This window comes from Mus pahari, chromosome 2 (genome assembly GCF_900095145.1).
Source record: "Mus pahari chromosome 2, PAHARI_EIJ_v1.1, whole genome shotgun sequence".
Lineage (NCBI taxonomy): Eukaryota > Metazoa > Chordata > Mammalia > Rodentia > Muridae > Mus > Mus pahari.
The window spans coordinates 76,275,783-76,295,811 of NC_034591.1; the positions used below are offsets into that span (position 1 = coordinate 76,275,783).

General features: G+C 43.5%; 1 protein-coding gene across 2 annotated transcripts in view; it reads right to left on the bottom strand.

Moving 5' to 3' along the window:
• Vopp1 (VOPP1 WW domain binding protein) overlaps window positions 1–20,029 on the bottom strand; it is a 96,107-nt gene that overhangs the window by 24,793 nt on the left and 51,285 nt on the right. The window contains exons 4-5 of one of the 2 annotated variants that reach the window (XM_021189964.1): window positions 12,202–12,338; window positions 1,340–3,746 (exon numbers count right to left, since the gene is read on the bottom strand). In XM_021189964.1, coding sequence (XP_021045623.1) covers window positions 3,556–3,746; window positions 12,202–12,338 — 328 coding nt within the window. In that variant the 3' untranslated portion in view covers window positions 1,340–3,555. Of the gene's footprint in view, window positions 1–1,339; window positions 3,747–12,201; window positions 12,339–20,029 lie in introns of those variants that run through there. The other variant, XM_021189965.1, reaches the window with a different exon arrangement.

Genomic DNA, 20,029 nt, shown 5'->3' on the forward strand with positions numbered 1-20,029 from the left:
GTGGGGCAGTCTCTGGATGGTCTTTCCTTCTGTCTCAGTTCCAAAGTTTGTTTCTGTAACTCCTTCCATGGGTATTTTGTTCCCCCTGAGTAAGTTTTTAACATGAAATGGGTCATTGTATGTTGTACCTTATTGATGACTCTATGTAAATAGTATAAATAGACCTTTGAAAAATCCATGTACCGCCATGTATTGAGCAGATGTACTTGTCAGATGGGCTATTTTGTAATAAGAACTAAATAAAGCCCTTTATTAAAAGGCCCAGCCACAGAGTGCAGAGTAAAGAGATGGGAAGACCACACAGTTGTTTTGTTTTGTTTTGTTTTTTCAGTTGTCCTTCTGGAATCAACAATCTTTAGTTAGAGGCATTTTTTTTTTATTTTTGGTTTTTCAAGACAGGGCTTCTCTGTATAGCCCTGGCTGTCCTGGAACTCACTTTGTAGACCAGGCTGGCCTCAAACTCAGAAATCTGCCTGCCTCTGCTTCCCGAGTGCTGGGATTAAAGGTGTGCGCCACCACACCCAGCGTTAGATGCATTCTTGAGCAGACTGGCTGTGATACCCCCCAAGCTTTTCTTCTCCATTTCCCCAATAGGACAAAGTAATTTGTAAATTTGTCTAGTATTAGATTGTGCCTCTCAGACTGTTCAATGAAAATAACATGGTCTGGCTATAGACCTGAAATACATACTCCAAATGTGGGTCTACAAACAGAAGAGGGGACAGGCTTCTAAGACAAGTGTTTTAAGGAGTGATAATATAAAACTTTGTCATTTACTAATTCATCCAAAATGCAGCTTACTTGTTGCAGCCAAATCATCAGCCATACTCAAAATGCCAAATTACACACTACAGCTGGATACTTGCTGTCTTGGCATGAGAGATGTTCTCTAATCTAGCCTGTCTTGAACTCCTGCATTCATACAGTCCTTTGGGTTAGGTCCCCAACCAGTTGGTATCACATCTGAATAACACCACATTCAGCTCTAGAATGGGACTTTACAGTGAGGGCCAATAACTGTAGAAGAACAGAGCCACGTTTCCTGCCCCAATGCTACCATGCCCTGTGAGGTAAGTAACTCTGCTTCTCTACTTGCTTTGGACAACTTTTTCCTATCTTGGTTTTATGAAACATGTCATTTGATCAAGAGGAACATATATATTCCTCAGGAACATTTAATGTGCAGCTCTGTAGGAGGGGCACATCATCTACCCTACCATGCCTCCCATGTGAATTCATGATCAGTTGTGCATAATTTCTCATTAGCAACTTTATCTCCACTCCTTTCCCACTCCCCAGTCCTGCTCCCACAAAAAAAAAAAAAAAAAATCACAGCATATGACTAAATTCACTTTTATTTTTTTTTAAATACATAGGAAACAGGACTCTATCAAAAGAGAACAAGAAATATGAGCCAAGTGTTGCCAAGAAAGAGCATGCACAAGTCTGCTTCAGGTCTGTGCCCAAGCCCTGGCTCTACAGGACCTCAGCACACAGAAGTGGAGCTGCTGGAAGGGGTGAGCCTTACTCACCAAACACAAGAAAACAAGAATGCTGGGAAACATCCCAGAAGTGCAATTTCCATAGGCATTGTCAGTGTTTACGTTGGAAGGAATTCCAATATGGGCTCAATGGCAAACAAAATTTACCTTACACAGACATTGGAGTATAAAACTGCTGAGCCCTAGCAATTGTTCAGTTTCTCAAAAGGATTTGCTATCAAAAAGATAAGATTTCATCATGGACACTGAGTGCCTTGATCAGCCGTTCCCTGATGCAATTCCAGGGGCAGCTCTGACTGTGCTTCTTGACTTTAAAAAGGAACAGAGGAAATTGAAGTTAAAGCCACAAGTGATAAAGGAGAGAAGAAATGTTTGGACCATGTAGTCGTCTTGATTGTAAACAGCAGACATACTTGTGCTTTGTTGTCTTATGTAAAACAAGGACCCAAGCATGGAGGGGTACTGGATCCAGTGACAGGAAGCCAGAGACACAAGGGTGCTCAATGATGGGCGGCAGCATCTGCATCCACAAACTGTCTTTAAAGGTGTCCATTCCTTCCCTGAAGGTTCCTATGAAACTGTCTACCAGTCCTTATGCTTTCAGTCCTTAAACTAAACCCACACAGCTACTGTCGATTCCCGAACCTCTACCTCATATAAATACCCCAATGGAGAATGACACCATGCCTCCTGGTCTTGTAGGTGGGTAAAGAATACTCAATGTCCACTCAAGAGACACTTTTGGATGCCTGATTCAACAAGTAACAGTTTATCAAATGATTCTGATTATCTCACTTACAATGTCAGCCCCCTTCCTTGCAGCCCCACTCCCCACCATACTACATATAAATAATCTAGACATCTTAGCTATACTTCCTTGCTCTTAGTACACAAGCTCTCAACCTGGGTTTAAATACACATCAACGTGACTAACTACGCAAGGGAAAAGAACTCCATACTTTTAACAACTCCAGCCACTATTTGTAAATCTATGGATGAGCTCTGATTCTCATCTGGGAAACAGCATCTCTAACTACACTTCTTTCTCTACTTTTGATTATGTCATCTGTGCAACTAAGTAGGTTTTCACGGTTCTATCCACAAACACCTCCTCTTCTGAGGCCAGCACATCTCTGCGGGGATCGCATACAACCCTAGCTCTTACTCTGCAATGCTGGTCTTGCTTTGCTGAGTTTCTTTGGCTGTCCTTTTCCTCTCCAAGGGTCAATGTAACTACCTGGCCTAATGTGTCCATAAAACCCATTACCAGAACTACCTAAGAAAAGGGTGTTGGAGCCCTCTGAGTAGAGACACCCCCACCCCCTGCAGAGTTCACACTCTCCATCTGATCTCAAAGGACACACCCTCACTTCAATACATGCACTAAAAGAAAATCCAGGCCATGATTCATAAAACACAATGTCTCCATTTAGAGAATTTTCCCTAACTTAAAGAGTTCCCCTCTCTAATGGCCTTTATTTAATTACAGGTGTCCAACTGAGGTCTGGTTCTGACCCTCATTTTTTAGTGGAAGCAATATGTACTTGGGTCTTGCCTATTCCTGCAGAGGAAAGCCTATTTTCAAAATGTGAGTGGAGACCAAAGAGCATCAACAACACAACCCCACAGCTTCTATTAGGAGAATGGGCTGGGACAGTGGATAGTGTCTCTTCCAACTTCACTGCCAACTACTGCATCATGCGAGTCTCATCTCACTCAGCCTGGCTGCTTTATCCGCCCCCTGACACACAGGCTATGCCTTCCTTTCCCCTTAGCCCCTCTCCTGAGGATCTACCCTGGTCATCCTAGGAATATCAACCCTCAGGGACTGCTGCCACACTCTCTCAGAGAGCACAGACTACATCAGAAACAGAAGCAACAGAGGAGACAGTGTGGATTCAAATGTCCTCCACAAAAAACTTGAAAGAGAGCTGGGCTTGCTTTGAGAATATCCAAGTTTTCCCTTGGACCACCCTATCAACAAGTATCAGTGAGGATGGGGAGGAATACAAAAGGGCCTGTCCATCCTCTTTGCCTTTGATGTAGCATCTTGCTACTTGTCCTTCACCACCTGTTCATAGGGGGGTGGGGGCGTGTTGCAGTAGGAAGGAGGGGGTGGGTAAGTTGTGCCTCCGTGGGGTGAATTGGGCTGGACCTGGAAAGCCATAGCCATGGTATTGCCAACAGGATTCATCCCGGGTCCTCCAGGGTCAGTGTAATATGGTGGTCCCATTTGCTGTGCTCCTGAAAGACAGATATCCAAACACTGAGTGCAAAAGAGAAAAACACATCATCTGGCACATCTCAATACTACCAGGCCCCCTTGCCCCATCATTCACCACATTGTGTCTATTAGAAACAGAACGTTTCTTGAGACAGTAAACACCTAAATTTGGTAACGAGCAAGAGAAACATACATGGCTGTGCCCTCAGGGGGTTCAAATTCCTCTGGAGAGAGATATTGCTAAAATATCCTATCAGTCTTCAGGGTGCAATAAAGTACAGGAAAATGAGAGAATGGTGGATTATTCTATGGAGACACAGATATCCATCACAAATTCTGAGAGAGAAAAAACAAGGTAGCTAAATTTGGTAGAGCTGACTCTTGGCCCAGATTCATCACAGTCTCATTACACTTTGAACACAATTTGCCAGAAATTCACTACATCTTAAGTTAAGGTCTCCATTCCTGCACCATTTTATGAAGGCAAAGAGAATTTGTCATCCAGGGTGGCCAAAGGTCTCAGTCAGGTAGGTAACTCCCACAGGCCCATGTGGTATACTTGGCAGTTTCCTGAGATACATCTGCTTCTTCTGTGGCAGAAGTAAGTGGCTATCATATACATGAGCCTTCTGCTCTTGAGGACCAGAGGAGGAGGAAGAGGCCCCACTGCCTGTGACAGGGGAGCATATGGAAGGGTGTTGTCTTTGTACTGGAGATATAGCTTGGGCTGCGTTTGTAATGTCCCCACAGTATAGCTACTCAATTTAACAGTGAGTTCATGGATTTTGTAGGAATTGGCAATTTGGAGATATCTTAAAATTTTACAAAATGTTTGAACATGGAGATGCATTAGAATACTTAAAAAGCAGAATAGATGACACATGGGCAAGTTATATCTACCAAGAATGTTCTTCTTCAGTAGAGAAACTTGACAGCTACCAGACTTCCACATGCTGGAAAGCCTGTGGTAGAGCTTATAGAGACGGCAGCAGCAGTATCTACTAGTGGTTAGAGCTGAAGGCTCCCACCAGACAGACAACAAGGCAGGGATAGGGGCAGCTTAGCCAGGGACAGAGGTTCTAAGGAGGTGCACAATCCAGACCGCTCCACAGTTCTGAGGATTTAGCTGGAAGATCTAGAGCCAAGGCTCTGACCGAGTCAGCTGCTCAGGCTCCCAGGAAGGACAACTGAAAGCAGATGGATCCAGTTCTGATTGCAGCAGAGATGCACACTCAGGGAAGTAAAAGCAGAAGATGTCACTGCAGGTATGAAACCCTCAGAGACAAGGCTGGCAAGTGAGGCAGATGCATGCATGGCTCCATGGAAATCAAAAGCACCTCAGAGCTACAGCCAACTGCATCACAAATACTATGGTTAAGAACAAAAGCTCCCAAGGAAACCCATATATCCTCTGGGCAGGACAAATCTGCAAAGTAGGATTACAAGCACAGATTGAAATTGGGAAAAAAAATAAAGGTTCAGGGAGGTGAAGCCCAGAGGGAAACTGGGCAGAGACTTCCAGGTGCATGTAAGTGTTGATGCAAAAAACCCACAGCTCTCATCTCAAAGGGAGTGGAGCCTAATCTGAGGGACCATGGCCAGGGAAGATGTGCAAAAAGGACAGTGACTCATCCTAAGTCTCACAGACTTCAGGCATCCCAGTCAGCATCTTTTTTTTATTCTCAGAACTTTTACCAAACTCTGCTTACTTGTCATTTGTTATCTATTCCCAATAAACCGCAGGCTTTCAATAAACCATGTGGTGGGACAGCTTCACAAGGAGCTTTACCTGGGAGCCTCAGTCTCCACGGCTTCTTTATCTGTGCCTTCCCATTAGCACAAAGCCCTGCTCAGTCCATGGGATGATACCAGAACTATGATGCCAGATCATACTTCTCAGGGCCAACTAGCAGTACCTTTTCAGTGTGGCCACACCAGTGATACCAGACATGGATGCTGGGTCAAACATACTTAAAGCTCCTTCTCACGCCAGACTATAAACTACTGTCACCCCCTGCCCAAAGGAATGAATATTCATTCTCTAAAATCTGCCTTTCTTTCTTCGTTAGTAAGTAAGGCTTGCAAGATGGGTTGGTGCATCCCTTAACTCCAAGCACTGGGCAAGGCTGCTGTAGGAAGGTCTGAAGTCTCAAGAGAGCCTGGACCACACACTGAGTTTAAAGGTCAGCCTGGGCTACACTGTAAAATTCTTTCTCTCAAAGTTGAGGGCTGGGACTATTGCTCAGTGTGAAAGAGTAGTGTTTCTCAAACATGCTGAACTTGTAGTTCCCTAAAATCCAGTTTCTGTCCTTTAAATTACCAAAGGAGTCCCACAATGAATGCACAAAATCTGTGCATATGTCTCAGCATTGACTAGGCATGCACTCTCTGTGTGCTACCATGCTCAACTAAGTTTACATTCTTAGAAAAGGAATTTGGGACAAATGGCGCTAGGGACCTAAATCCTTGTCTCCTGCAGTGGGGATCCTTTAATGCCAATGGGGTCTGCAACATGGGTGGCTACAGAATAAAATAAGGGCACTGTGTTTCTAAATGCTTCCAGGTGCCACCATGGGGTGTGTAAATCTTCACCTCCCTCAGCCTCTTAACCACATGAACATAAGGCAGATCTAAGAGGTAGGACACTCAGTGGGGTCCTTAGTCCTTGGCATCCGCCCACCAGCAGATTGACTAATGGCCTTTGATGTTTTCACAGGCAGTTTAAAAAAAAACAAAACTTGGTGTCCCTCCTGATGTAGACTCTCACACCCACTGGGATTAAAGTAGCTTAGTTAAAACTGAAGCTCATAAGTCTCTACTGACATTTTAAAGAGTCTGATGAGATGTCACCGCCACACAGTCTCATCCACTAATCTTGTCTGTAACCACTCCCCAGCTCAGCTTCAGTGTATGTGCCTACTTAATCATCTTTATTCTGAACGCCAGATGAAGTTTTCAGTTCACTTGGCTTAAAAGCACCCCAACTTTGCTTCTATTATGGTTAGCAACTGTTTTAATTTGGGTTACTATTGCTGTGATGAAACATCATGACATTCTGTATTTGTCAGGCACTGGCAGAGCCTCTCAGGAGACAGCTATATCAGGCTTCTGACAGCAAGCTCTTGTTGGCATCCACAATAGTGTCTGGAATTGGTGGTTGTATATGGATGGCTCCCCAGGTGGGGCAGTCTCTGGATAGTCATTCCTTCAGTCTCTGCTTCACACTTTGTCTCTGTAACTCCTTTCATGGGTATTTTGTTCCCCCTTCTAAGAAGGATTGAAGTATCCTTACTTTGGTCTTCCTTCTTCAGTTTCATGTGTTTTGTGAATTGTATCTTGGATATTCCAAGCTTCTGAGCACAGGTTCCCCAATGAAGGAGCTAGAGAAAAGACCCAAGGAGCTGAAGGGGTTTGCAGCCCCATAGGAGGAACAACAATATGAACTAACCAGTACCTCCAGAGCTCCCTGGGATTAAACCACCAATCAAGAAAACACAGGGTGGGACTCCTGGCTCTAGCTGCATATGTAGCAGAGGATGGCCTAGTCAGTCATCAATGGGAGGAGAGGCCCTTGGTCCTGTGAATGTTCTATGCCCCAGTATTGGGGAATGCCAGGGCCAGGAAGTGGGAGTGGGTGGGTTAGGGAACAGGGGGAGGAAGAAGGGGATAGGGGGTTTTCGGAGGGGAAACCAGGAAAGGGGATAACATTTGAAACGTAAATAAAGAAAATATCTAATAAAAAAAATAAAATTAAAAAAAGAGGAAGAAAGAAACACCATGACCAAAGCAACTTGAGGAGGAAAGGGTGTGTTCAGCTTATGCTTCCACATCATAGTTCATCACCAAAGGCAGCCAGGACAGCAACATATACAGAGCAGGAACCTGGAGGCAGGAGCTGATGCAGAGGTCATGGAGGAGTGCTGCTTACTGGTNTGTTCCTCATGGCTTGCTCAGCCTGCTTTCTTACAGAATTCAGAATTACAAGCTCAGGGATAGTACAACCCATAATGGGCTGGTCCCTCCCCAGTAAATCTCTAATTAAGAAAATGCCCTACTGGCTTGCCTACAGTCAGATCTTATGGAGCATTTTCTCAGCTGAAGCTCTCACTTCTCTGATAACCCTAGCTTGTGTCAAGTTGATGTACACTAGCCATTACAGCAACTATACATAGTCATCTTTGGCATCTAGAACCCATTATAGGTAGCCAAATCTGCAAATGTCCAAGTTTCTTGTATCAAATGGCACAGTTTATAACCACAAACATATTTCCATATATACTAAATGAACTCTCGATTATTCAAGATTTTAGAGAAATATAAGTATTATACAAACGTCTCTTAATACTATATTGTCTATGAAATAATGTTAAGAAAACAATCTATGCATGCACAGAATCTGTGTGAATGCTTTGGGCTACTTCACAGGATGTAAGCCATGAAATGTGCATGGGGTTGCTTGAGGGACTCAGTATATGCATACAGAGTATGAAAGACCCGAGCTCTTTAGCTACAAAATCAAGTGTTGGAAAGTTAATACTAAATCAACAGTGAGTGGCATCTAGATAATTAGGTTTCTGTCCTCAAAGCTGGATTCAGAGCGCTGAGTTGTAGTTTTTAGCTCCAACTACATGTTCCTCTCCTTCTTAGAAGACAGAGAGGGCCAGTGTGAGATTATTAACTGTGGAAAAAAGGGCAACCAATGTTTCTCAGGAAAAATACAGGTCTGAAGTAAAATTTGGTAAGATCTTTTGATTTACTGGGTGTCGCCAAAGTGAGACCAAAGTTCCAGAGACAGGGTTCATTGCTGTCAACAACGAGACATGTGAGTGGCCATGATGCACTCTCCTGTGGCAATACTCAGGTACCACAGGGCACTCAAGGTGAGCTGCACAGACCAAAGTGTGGCTCTCATTTTATCACCTGCTCACCAAGTTGGCTCTCATTTGGATGACTACAGGAGCATCAGTCCTGACCCTAGGCCAGTTATAGACATGAAGAACATGTGTCCTGCACACCCTTTCTCTATCCAAGAGTGATGGATCCAGATGAAAGCCACTCATGAATGATTTTAATGTGAAGCCACTTAATGTTTTAAATGAAAATTTGTGTTTTAAGTTCCAACAGAGCACAAATTTCGAAGTCAAAAGAATAAGATTCATGTATGAACACAAAATGATGCCAAACTGCAGTGAAAATTGAAGGTGTGGCTCCCAGTAAACTGGCATGGAAAATATACATTCACATCTTTCTTGGTGATAATCCTAAAAATATTAAAGAAAGATCTTTTGGAAGGGAAAATTCTGCCAAGTGTCAGGTAGAAGTGTCATGTGGAAGGACAATTCTCTTTGCATCTTGAACATGTTACCAAGAAAGCAGGACAGGCTACAACGCCTGTTACATTCAACCGTCCCACTCCTCGATTCCCTTTAAACATGATGGACAAATGAAATACTGTGCTTATTTATTGCACGAAACCTGATGGGTCCGAAGGTAACACCTATGAAATCACCATGGCCCACACTACAGCATATCCTACAGACCTCTGTCATCTAACTTACTATTAGTATTTGTATGTATAATAAGAATACATTAGTCCTAGTCTCTAAGTGAACTTTTTCCAAGCAAATTTTTAACTATAGTTTTGTTCATTATAGTCCATAAGCTGTTGAGAAGATCTATTGGACTTGTTCTGTATAATAGAAATGTTGCAAAAGGAAAGAACTGTCCTTCCAAGTCCAGTCATCTACCTGAGGCATGCCTGGGAGCACAGCAGTGTGACTGGGAGCAGAGCAGTGTGCCTGGGAGCACAGCAGCAGGACTGGGAGCAGAGCAGTGTGCTTGGGAGCAGAGCGGTGTATCTGGGAGCACAGCAGCGTGACTGGGAGCAGAGCAGTGTGCCTGGGAGCACAGCAGCAGAACTGGGAGCAGAGCGGTGTATCTGGGAGCACAGCAGCATGACTGGGAGCACAGAAGCATAACTGGGAGCACAGCAGTGTGCCTGGGAGCAGAGCAGTGTGCCTGGGAGCACAGCAGCATGACTGGGAGCACAGCAGCTTGACTGGGAGCACAGAAGCATAACTGGGAGCACAGCAGTGTGCCTGGGAGCACAGCAGCAGGACTGGGAGCACAGCAGTGTGCCTGGGAACCCAGCAGTGTCCCTGGGAGCACAGCAGCAGGACTGGGAGCACAGTGGTGTGAATGCAGTCAACATTCTGGCCCTCAAATTCATGAATCATAAAATCTTTAGTCCAGAATCAGGATGAGCAGTGCCTGTCTACTCTGCCTTCTGGCACCGTGCAATTCTCTATGTACAGACGATTCTTTCCAGGCAAGGGAACCTCAGATTCACTGTCAAAACCCCTATACCAGCCTGTGTCTTGAGGAGAGGCAGCACCAACTATTATAATATGGGGAACATTCATAGTTAAGGAAAAATTGTCTTGTAAGAACCAAGAAATAGCTAATTCTCTTTGATATTGAAACATTGCTTCACGTAATATGTTCTACAAGGACACTGGTAACTTCTATGAAGGTGTTTACTGCTGCTCTACAATTACTTACTATTAATGCATATAAACATTCTCTCTTGTACACTTCCTACTCAATATATGATTTGAATTTATGTTTGAACTTCTAGTGAACGTTTGTAAAAAAGGGATGTTTGGAAAACCCCTGTGGATCTCTTGGCAAGCAGAGCATTGGGAGTAAAGGCACTGAGAGTAAGGACACTGTCATTGTCACATCAGAGCAGGAAGAGCAAGAGTAGGAGAATGCAGAGTAGAATAACTTAGAAATTATAAGGCAACTTAAAAAATTAAGAGAGTAGTGTATAAAACGCCGAGGGAAAGAGGAAGAAAGAGGAATAACTTAGAAAGTATAAGGCAGATTAAAAAACTAGGAGAGAAGTATGTAGAATGCAGAGGGAAAGAGGAAAAAAGAGAAGCTGCAGACAGAGCAGAAGGAGCAGGCAGGCTGTTCCTTACCATGGGAAAGAACGGGTCCTTTCTTTTTTTTTTTAATTTATTATTATTTTCTTTATTTACATTTTAAATGCTATCCTGAAATTTCCCAAACCCCCCACCCCCACCCCTGCTCCCCTATCCACCCACTCCCACTACTTGGCCCTGGCCTTCCCNTGTGCTGGGTCATATAAAGTTTACAAGACCAAGGGGCCTCTCTTCCCAATGATGGCCGATTAGGCCATCTTCTGCTANATATGCAGCTAGAGACNCNAGCTCAGGGGGTACTGGTTAGTTCATANTGTTGTTNCANCTACAGGGTTGNAGCCCCCTNCANCNCCTTGGGTACTTNCTCTAGCTCCTCCATTGNGGGCCCTGTGTTCCATCCAATAGCTGACTGTGAGCATCAACTTCTGTGTTTGCCAGGCACTGGCATAGCCTCACAAGAGGCCGCTATATCAGGGTCCTGTCAGCAAAATCTTGCTGGCATGTGCATTAGTATCTGGGTTTGGATCTGAGAATCCATCATCAGCCACCAAACCCAGAACAGGTCTTTTCTTAATAGCAAGGCAGGCTTCGTCTTACTAAAGAGGACAGAACTTTCTTCTTATAGACTCAGGTTTAATTCATCTTGAAATAAAAGTGTAGAAGTGTTTCCTTTTTCTATGAAATAAAGATTGGAACTCATTTTTCATCCAGAATGAGTGAGTTCTTTCTGCACTGGCGCTTGGTCTTTTGCTCCATAAACATATGTAAGTATGGACGTGTGTGTCCGTTAAGTATCTAATTATGAGATAAGTATGTAAGGTGAACCCAGTTGGTTTTAATGGAGAGGCATGAATGTGTATAAGAATTTATGTGAGTTTATTCATCTTGGTAGTATAAAAGTTTTTCCTTCTGCGAGTGTGACTGTCTTCTCTTGGTTCAATAGAAGTTTATTGCTCCAAACCTTCCCCAAGCCTGACAAGTGAGAAGCTTCCGGACAAGAGGGAATAGGTCCTAGCAATTAATCCTTTACCTAATCCCTCGCTGCTATTTATGAAGTACTAAACCTCTGAGGCCAATACTGCAGGTTCTGGCTTCAGAGGAACTCAGGCAGGTCAACTATAGCAGCAAAGTAATCTAGACTTTTAGATAGTACACGTTTTATTACTGAACAGCAAACCTAAAAATCTCTCAAGATCAAGATTTGCCCCTGCCGACGTTCTTTTGCCCTCTGCTACCTCAAGAGAAAACCAATTCGACAGAAGAACAGATGAGGCAGGGCCCCAGCAAATACATCAGTAACAAAATAAGGACGCGAGATGATACACACACAGTACATTGCATTGCGACCAGCAGGAACAAACAATAAAGTTGCACATCAGAACTTAAATGACCAAATAGCCTGATTTATCTCTTCTAGCACACTCTGGGGCATACAAGATGTCTGAAGAGCTCACACAGATTATAAGGAGGACAGACAAGGAGGCTGTTATAAGGAGGCTGGTTTAAGATTATAAGGAGGCTGGCTGACCTGGAGCAGGATTTGGTGGCTGCCTGGTATAGGACACATTGAATGTGGGCTCCTCAATGAGTGGTGGTGGATACATGCGCCGGCGAATGAAGAAACCGGCTCCACAGCAGAACAGCACACCCATCATCAGCAGGAACCTGCAAAGAACACAGATGTTTCAGAGTTCAAGACATAGGCTGAGGGCAGGCTAGAGAACAAAATGTCTGAGGATTCTCCAGGGGCCCAGAACACCACTCCCCAATGACAAAGCACAGAGATCCAGCAATCTGTGAGAAGCCTCCAGCCATGAGGACATGCAACAAGCTTTGGGTGTCTCTTGATTGTTCCACCTTGGGACCCTTCTCTTGTGGACAACACCAGTAAGATACTCATCCTGCAAACCTCTGAGGTATCCCCAGAGTAGAAGCTACTAACACTGAGAGGCTTTAAGAAATAAAAATAAAAAAATCTGTATCACAGTGGCTACAGGTGATTGGTTTTGAACACAACATTTTAGTTCAAACAGAAGACATTGACAAATCTAGTCTCTGTTATTGTTTCAACATTTCCAATTCTTCACTTCAAAACCACATAAATATACATTTATCCTTCCTAACACCTTTCTACCTTATGAAGTGAACATTTAATAATTAAAAAAGCATCTAGAGCACTTACTTAATAACTAGGGAAATATAGGGAGATAGAGGAACACGGTCATCAAAATAGAAGAACACGAAGAAAACTCCAGGCTGTCACCAAACCTAGATACTAATGCTCATGCCAGCAAGATTCTCCTGAAGGGACCCTGATATTGTGGCCTCTTGTGAGGCTATGCCAGTGCCTGGCAAACACTGAAGTGGATGCTCACAGCCAGCTATTGGATGGAACACAGGGCCCCTAATGGAGGAGCTAGAGAAAGTACCCAAGGAGCTGAAGGGGGATGCAACCCTGTAGGTGGAACAACAATATTAACTAACCAGTACCCCCTGAGCTTGTGTCTCTAGCTGCATATGTAGCAGAGGATGGCCTAATCGGCCATCATTGGGAATAGAGGCCCCTTGGTCTTGCAAACTTTATATGACCCAGCACAAGGGAAGGCCAGGGCCAAGTAGTGGGAGTGGGTGGGTAGGGGAGCAGGGGCGGGGGGTATAGGGAACTTTCGGGATAGCATTTGAAATGTAAATAAAGAAAATAATAATTAAAAAAAATAAAATAAAATAAAAAAATTAAAAAAAAAAAAAGAAAAGAAAAGAAAGAAAACTCCAGGCTGTAACATTGCTGTTTACTCTCCATATTTTGATCCTAATGTCGAACAGGCAAAGGAAGTGTGTGTTTTACAGATAAGACATTGGTCTAAGCCATCTAAGATTCTCTAGTAGATCATCATTAAAGGCCAACTCCAGGCAATACTGATAAATTCTTCTTCAGCTCTGGCCCATGTAACTTTCTAGAACTCCACACAACATGCCCATACTCTGGGTCTCATACACAGCAGGGTTGGTGATAGTTAATGACATCAGATAATATATTAAAAAATGTTGAAGACAGGAGTATATAATGGACCTTTGAGAATAGTAATATGACTATGGAGAAGGCCATCAGTCAGTCAATAGGCACTTACCAGGTAATCTTGGAATACTGAGCAGGAATTTAAAACAGACACAGGCAGAGATGACTCAGGAAAGGGCTGAAATTATAGTCTTTGTGTTCTTCAATTTATTATTTATTTGACAAGTAGCTGTTTGGCACCTTTGATGTTCACAACCCCACAGGGGGTAAAGTAGGTTTGTTGGTTGGTTTTGCCAATTTGACACGAATCCAGACATATTTTGGGAAGAGGGAATATTAATTGAGAAACCATGTCCATCAGATTCTCTATAGGTAAATCTACAGGGTATTTTTTGATTGCTTGATGTGGGAGGGACAAGTGAACGATGGGCAGTGCCACCCCTGGGCAGTTGGACCTGAGCTATATAAAGAAGCAGGCAGAAAAAGCCACAGTGTCCCTTCATGGCATCTGCTTCAGTTCCAGCCCTGACCTCCTTCAGTGATGGAGTATGGCCTGAGAGTTGTAAGATGAACTAAATCCCTTCCTTTCTCCTCAAGCTGCTTTAAGTCACAGTGTTTAATCCCAGCAATAGAAACCCTAAGACAGTAGGCGAGGCCCTTCCTCATACCTCAGTGAACTGCAGTTTTAATAGAAGAGGGGAAAACTGAATGGCAAATGTACACAACTCTTTATCCGTAACAAATGATAAGAAAAATGAAGACTGGAAGAATAGACCTGTGTGATATATTACGTGTATCAAAATTCATCATTTTACTTTAAGTGTATAAGTCACTGCCCTGGGAGATTTACACTAAGATATCAACTGTACATAAGAATGGACAAATAAGTCTAGTGGTAGTAAGCAATCTCAGCACTTGGGAGGCAAAGGCAGGTGGATCTCTGAGCTCTGCTCTACAGAGTGAGTACCAGGACAGTAGTACATAGATAGACCCTGTCTCAAAAAACTCCCCCCAAAACAAAGAAGTATTCTTTTTCAGCCATATTTGAGCTAGGTTCTAAAAGACAGGAAGAGGGAGAACAGGAAGTCTTGTGAGAAGAATGACACAGGTGAAGAGACCTAGGGCACAGCAAGCTCAGTGACGACATGCCAGAGTTGACTCTCGCTGGACTCAGGAAATGGGTTCAGAAGTCTCGAGAAGTCAAGAAACTCATCAGCAAGAATGCTGGAATCACAAAGGGGTCTCTCTTTCTTCCCCCTCCCTCCTTATCCTCCCCCCGTCTGTTCCTCTCCCCCTTTCTCTCTGTGTCTGTCTCTGTCGTTTGTCTATCTGTCAGTCATTGTCTTTCCCCAGTCTCCCTTTCCCCTTCCACTCTTTCCAATCTTTATAAGTACAGTCCTATATCCTTGGCCCATTTTATACTTTTTACTTTCAGGTAGAGTCTCATTACCTTGCTCAAGCTGGCATGAATGCATTCTGTATTCCAAGCAGGCTTTGAACATAGAACTCACCTGCCTTAGCCTCCTAGGCAGCTGAGATTACAGATCAGTGCCACCAGGTCCAGCTGGACTTGCCTCTTAAAGCTAATTATCTTGCCTTCAATGTTAAGTCCCACAATACATATCTGTGTACTTTGGGGAAAGTGTAGAGAGGTTGAATATGCACAAATTCTCTTTCTCAGTTGATGCTGCTGGTCACTCTAACAGGCCTGGCTCTCGGTCTTCACCGTGAGAAAAGGCTAAGATGCTGGCTACCCTGCCAGATGGAACTTTTATCTCCTAGATGAAAGTCGACACTGTACCTTACACTTCAGAAGCAAGCTTAGGACAGAGTCACTTGGCAGGAGGCCAACTTGTGGCTTTGGTATCACACAGTAACAGATCTTTCCTTATTGAAAAATTAGCCTCAGGACATACTCCTAAAAGGGGAGCCGACAAAAGGCCAGGAAAATGAACTGCAAGTTGCCTGGGCGAGAGTTGTGGCAATTAATGGGAAAGTCATTTTCAAAGAATTATGGCCCATATGCAGGTCACACACTCTGGTCTCTTCTGCTGTGCAGCCTAGATCCAAGGACTGACTGGGAGAAGTTGTTTTCATTTTTTAAATGAAGTCAGAAGTAATCCAGTTTCTTTATTTTAATTTGCCTTTTCAATTCCTCTTTTAATGGGGGAAGTTCTCCATTCTGCAATGTCCTGGTGGCTGGCAGCAATGACACAAGACCCTGTGGCCTGGATCCATTCCAGGAGAGATATGGGAACCTGTGTTTGGCAACACGTGTTTACAATGTTCATGAAGGGTACAAACAGCTACAGTTCCAAAATGTGACAACTTAATTCAAACCTTCCCCAACAGGGTGCTCTGTCTGGAACCAGGAGGGGAAGCAGCATTTGGACTGTAAATAAAAACAAAAACAAAACAAACAAACTCTCAGCTTAAGATTTTACAGGTGGCAGGGCTTCCTAAATGCATTCTCCAAACCACAGTACTGGAGCCTAGCACAATCAGAGAAACTTCATCCAGCAACTGATGGGAACAGATACAGACACTCACAAAGATCAGACAGTGCCAGAGGAACCCCAGAGAAGAGGGAGAGAAAGGTCTATAGGAGCCAGAGGGGTCAAGGACACCACAAGAACAAGGCCCACCCAATCAACTAAGCAGGGCTCATAGGGACTCACAGAGACTGAACCAACAAACAAGGTGGGCCTTTATCTATCTATCTATCTATCTATCTATCTATCTATCTATCTATCTATCTATCTATTTTTTGTGGGACTCCCAACAGTGGGAGCAGAGCCTGTCTCTGACTCTTCTGCCTGCTTTTGGGAGCCTTTTCCTCCTACTGGGTTGCCTTGTTCAGCCTTAGTACAAGGGGTAGTGCCTAGTCTCACTGTAACTTGTTATGCCTTGTTTGGTTGATGTCTCTGGGTGGCCTGTTCTTATCTGAAGGGAAACAGAGGAGGTGTAGGCCTGAGAGAGAGAGAGAGAGAAGGACTGGGTGGAGAGGAGCGAGGGGAAACTGCAGTTGGGATGTGATATATGAGAGAAGAATTAAGAAATTAATTAGAAGAAGAGGAAGAGGAGGAGGAGGCGGAAGAGGAGGAAGAGGAGAAGGAAAAGGAGAAAGAGGAGGAAACATACCATTGACTTTTCTCTCACTCAGCCCCAGACCTCTTCCGAATGAAATGCTTATTACTTCATATGCTGGGAACACCTCACTTGAAAGACCTGGTATCTGCCACTCTAAGGCTGCAAGGCAACTGACCTGATCAAGTAATTTACATCCCCAAAGTTCCCCTTTCTGACCCTATACACCCATAGCCCCCTGTGCCTTGTGCACACTCTCCACCCTTCAGTTGTTCTGATTAAAAGGTCAGTTTTGCTTCCAGAGATGCCTGTCTGCTCTTTCTGCATCCATGCCGTGTCTACCAATCTCAATCTAATAGTGACTGTCTAATAGTTACTGAAAGTTGTCCCTTTCAGGAACGTGGTTGCCACAGAAGCCTTTCTACAGAAGTCCTGGAATCATAACCACTAAACGTTTATAGATATGGATCAGCCAAGAGCACTTGTACTTTGCCTAGGGCACATCAGAGTCCATTTCTAGGCCTTCTGGCTACACCTTCAGTTGTAACTTGTGCCACAATTGAAGCTCTGATAACCTAATCAACTCTTTTGGCAGCTGGCGCTCTGGCCTTGTAAGAGCAAAGATATGGGTCTCACAAATGCTTCAGTCTGTGTGAGATACTGCCAAACACCATGCATAGCCTCACTGTTACCCCACCACTAGCAGGTGCCCTAGCCCAGAAATCAAAAGCACATAGATCCCTGTAAGATCTCTTTTCTCTTCTCTTCTCTTCTCTTCTCTTCTCTTCTCTTCTCTTCTCTTCTCTTCTCTTCTCTTCTCTTCTCTTCTCTTCTCTTCTCTTCCTCTCTCTCTNCTCTCTCTCTCTCTCTCTCTCTCTCTCTCTCTCTCTCTCTCTCTCTCTCTCTCTCATTTCTCAACACTCAATTCTGACAAGTTTAACCATCTTCAGAGACATTCCTAATAACCCTAATATACTGCATATAATGCTGCAGACCAACCAGCATACCCATGACTCCTCCTAGGTTTAGGGTTCTTTGCACTATAGTCCTGCCTTTTCAATTGGGCCTCAGAAAGAAGATTCCTAAATGAGGGCATGCCTTGCATCCAGGCCATATGCTGAAGTGTCCTTTGCTGTGTTTCCCTTTTGTTTTCAGATGAACAAATTCTTACATTTGGAAATTTGGGCAGAAAAGTTCATCTTCTCTTTCAGAGTTGTACTTATTTAATTTTAAGTTGGTGTTTTCCCAGTACATAGTGCTGGGTCCCCTAAAGACAATCTCTTTCAATTATATCCTGTGTGTAGAACACCTTCATACCCAGCTGCTCACTGTCCTGTCCTCCCCTCCCTACCCCACTAATCTCTTTCCTGTAATCTTTCACACTGTGTACAGAAATGGTTTTATGTGACTATAAGTAAATCTAGGAAACAACTGAAAGAACACATGTAATGCTTGTCTCAGTCTGGCTTACTTTGATGAATATCTTGATCTTGTGAATGAGAATTCCAGTGAAGAAGCTGTGTCTGGGAGATCAACTAGAACTGCAACAATGTGGAGAGGCTGGAATGTTGCAGGTCCAGAAGCTAATGACCTTATCTTGGGCTAGCTTTAGTGCCTAAATAGCTGTTATTTCTGACCTCTGGGTCAGGACTAACACCCTGTAACGGATAGAGGAAACCCTTCTGGAATGTATTAAATTTATTGGATTCCTACCTTCTACCAACCCAAAAGCTAAGAATGTCATCAGACAGCATGTGAGGCCTACAGAAAAGCTTCTCTTATCTCTCTGATATACCCACCAACACATTTTAAAATTGTTAGGATTCATGACTTCCTTCTGTAAAACTACAAAACGGCATGACAGTTTCCCTTCCCCTTTGTGGAACAGGAGAGAACCTAAAGTACATTCCAGAGGGTTCACCTGAGACCACGGGGAACCTCCCTCACGCCCTTTTAATGATCTCATTGAAAGTAGAGCACAGATCTTCTGAGGCTCTCTGTCTAAACCCATGTTCTCAGTTCTTGGAAACTGTGCATGCACTCCAAGGACAGCGCTTCCTGATGTTGGCTGAGCCCTCTGGTGTATAAACTAGGATCTCTCATGTTGCATTGTGCTAAGTTTCCTTTTTTCCTTAAACTAGTATTGATGTGTCATCATCCACTCTACAGTATGGTTGCTCTTCAATAATCCTCAGTTCAGTTTACCTTCTACAGATTTTAGCAGCCTATGCCTGGGTATTGTGAAATAGGTTAAGAAAGGTCAGGTTGTCCCTTCGGAGCCACATTTGTCTGTAAACAAAAGTCTTTTCAGTTCTCTTGATAAAGTTCCTTACAATGCCACAATGGCCCTCATTTCCCGGTAAGAAAGGGTTGTGGTACATAAAAACAGTTTAGTTCCTCTAAAGCAGTAATTCTCAACCTTTGGATCACGACATCTTTGTTTGAGCAACCCTTTCACAGGGGTCAGATATCAGATATCCTGCTTATCTGATATTTACATTATGATTCATAACAGTAGAAAAATTAGTTATGAAGTAGCAACAAAAATAATTTTATGGTTGGAGGTAACCACAACATAAGGAACTTGTTGAAGGGTCACAGCATTTGGAAGGTTGAGAGTCACTGCTCTAGAGGAATGGCCTTGTGTGATGTTTTACAAGATCAATGGTTACACCATAAAGACCCTCTAGCCTACACTAGGTGTGATATGACTGCAGCTTTTTTTTTTTTTTTTTACTTAAAATACAAACAAACAAGCCTTAATCTCCTTTGTCTCTGCACAAAAATTCTCAGATTAAGTCTACTATTGGTCAGCTGGCTAGAGGACTCACTACGTACTCAACTTAATAAAGCATGATGATATGTAGCTTTTTCACATGGAATATTTCATTGGAGGCTCCATCCAGCGAGATCTCCCACACCAACAGAGGACTCAGCCTTCCTGGCTAAGGAGAAGTTTCAGGTGAGGAGCCTCCTCCAAACAATACAGGACTACTGAAACCAAAAAGGTCTGAATTGACTTCAGTGTTGCCAGACAAAATGGATGAATCCTTCTAAAACCTAAGTCGGAGTACTGAACTCAGGTCTCTTTAGAAAGTTTGGCCAAGAATTTCATAAATTCATTGTTTTTAATAGCTGAGTAGTACTTCACTGAGTAAATGTACCACATTTTCTGTATCCATTCCTCTATTGAGGGACATCTGGGTTCTTTCCAGCTTCTGGCTATTATAAATAAGGCTGCTATGAACATAGT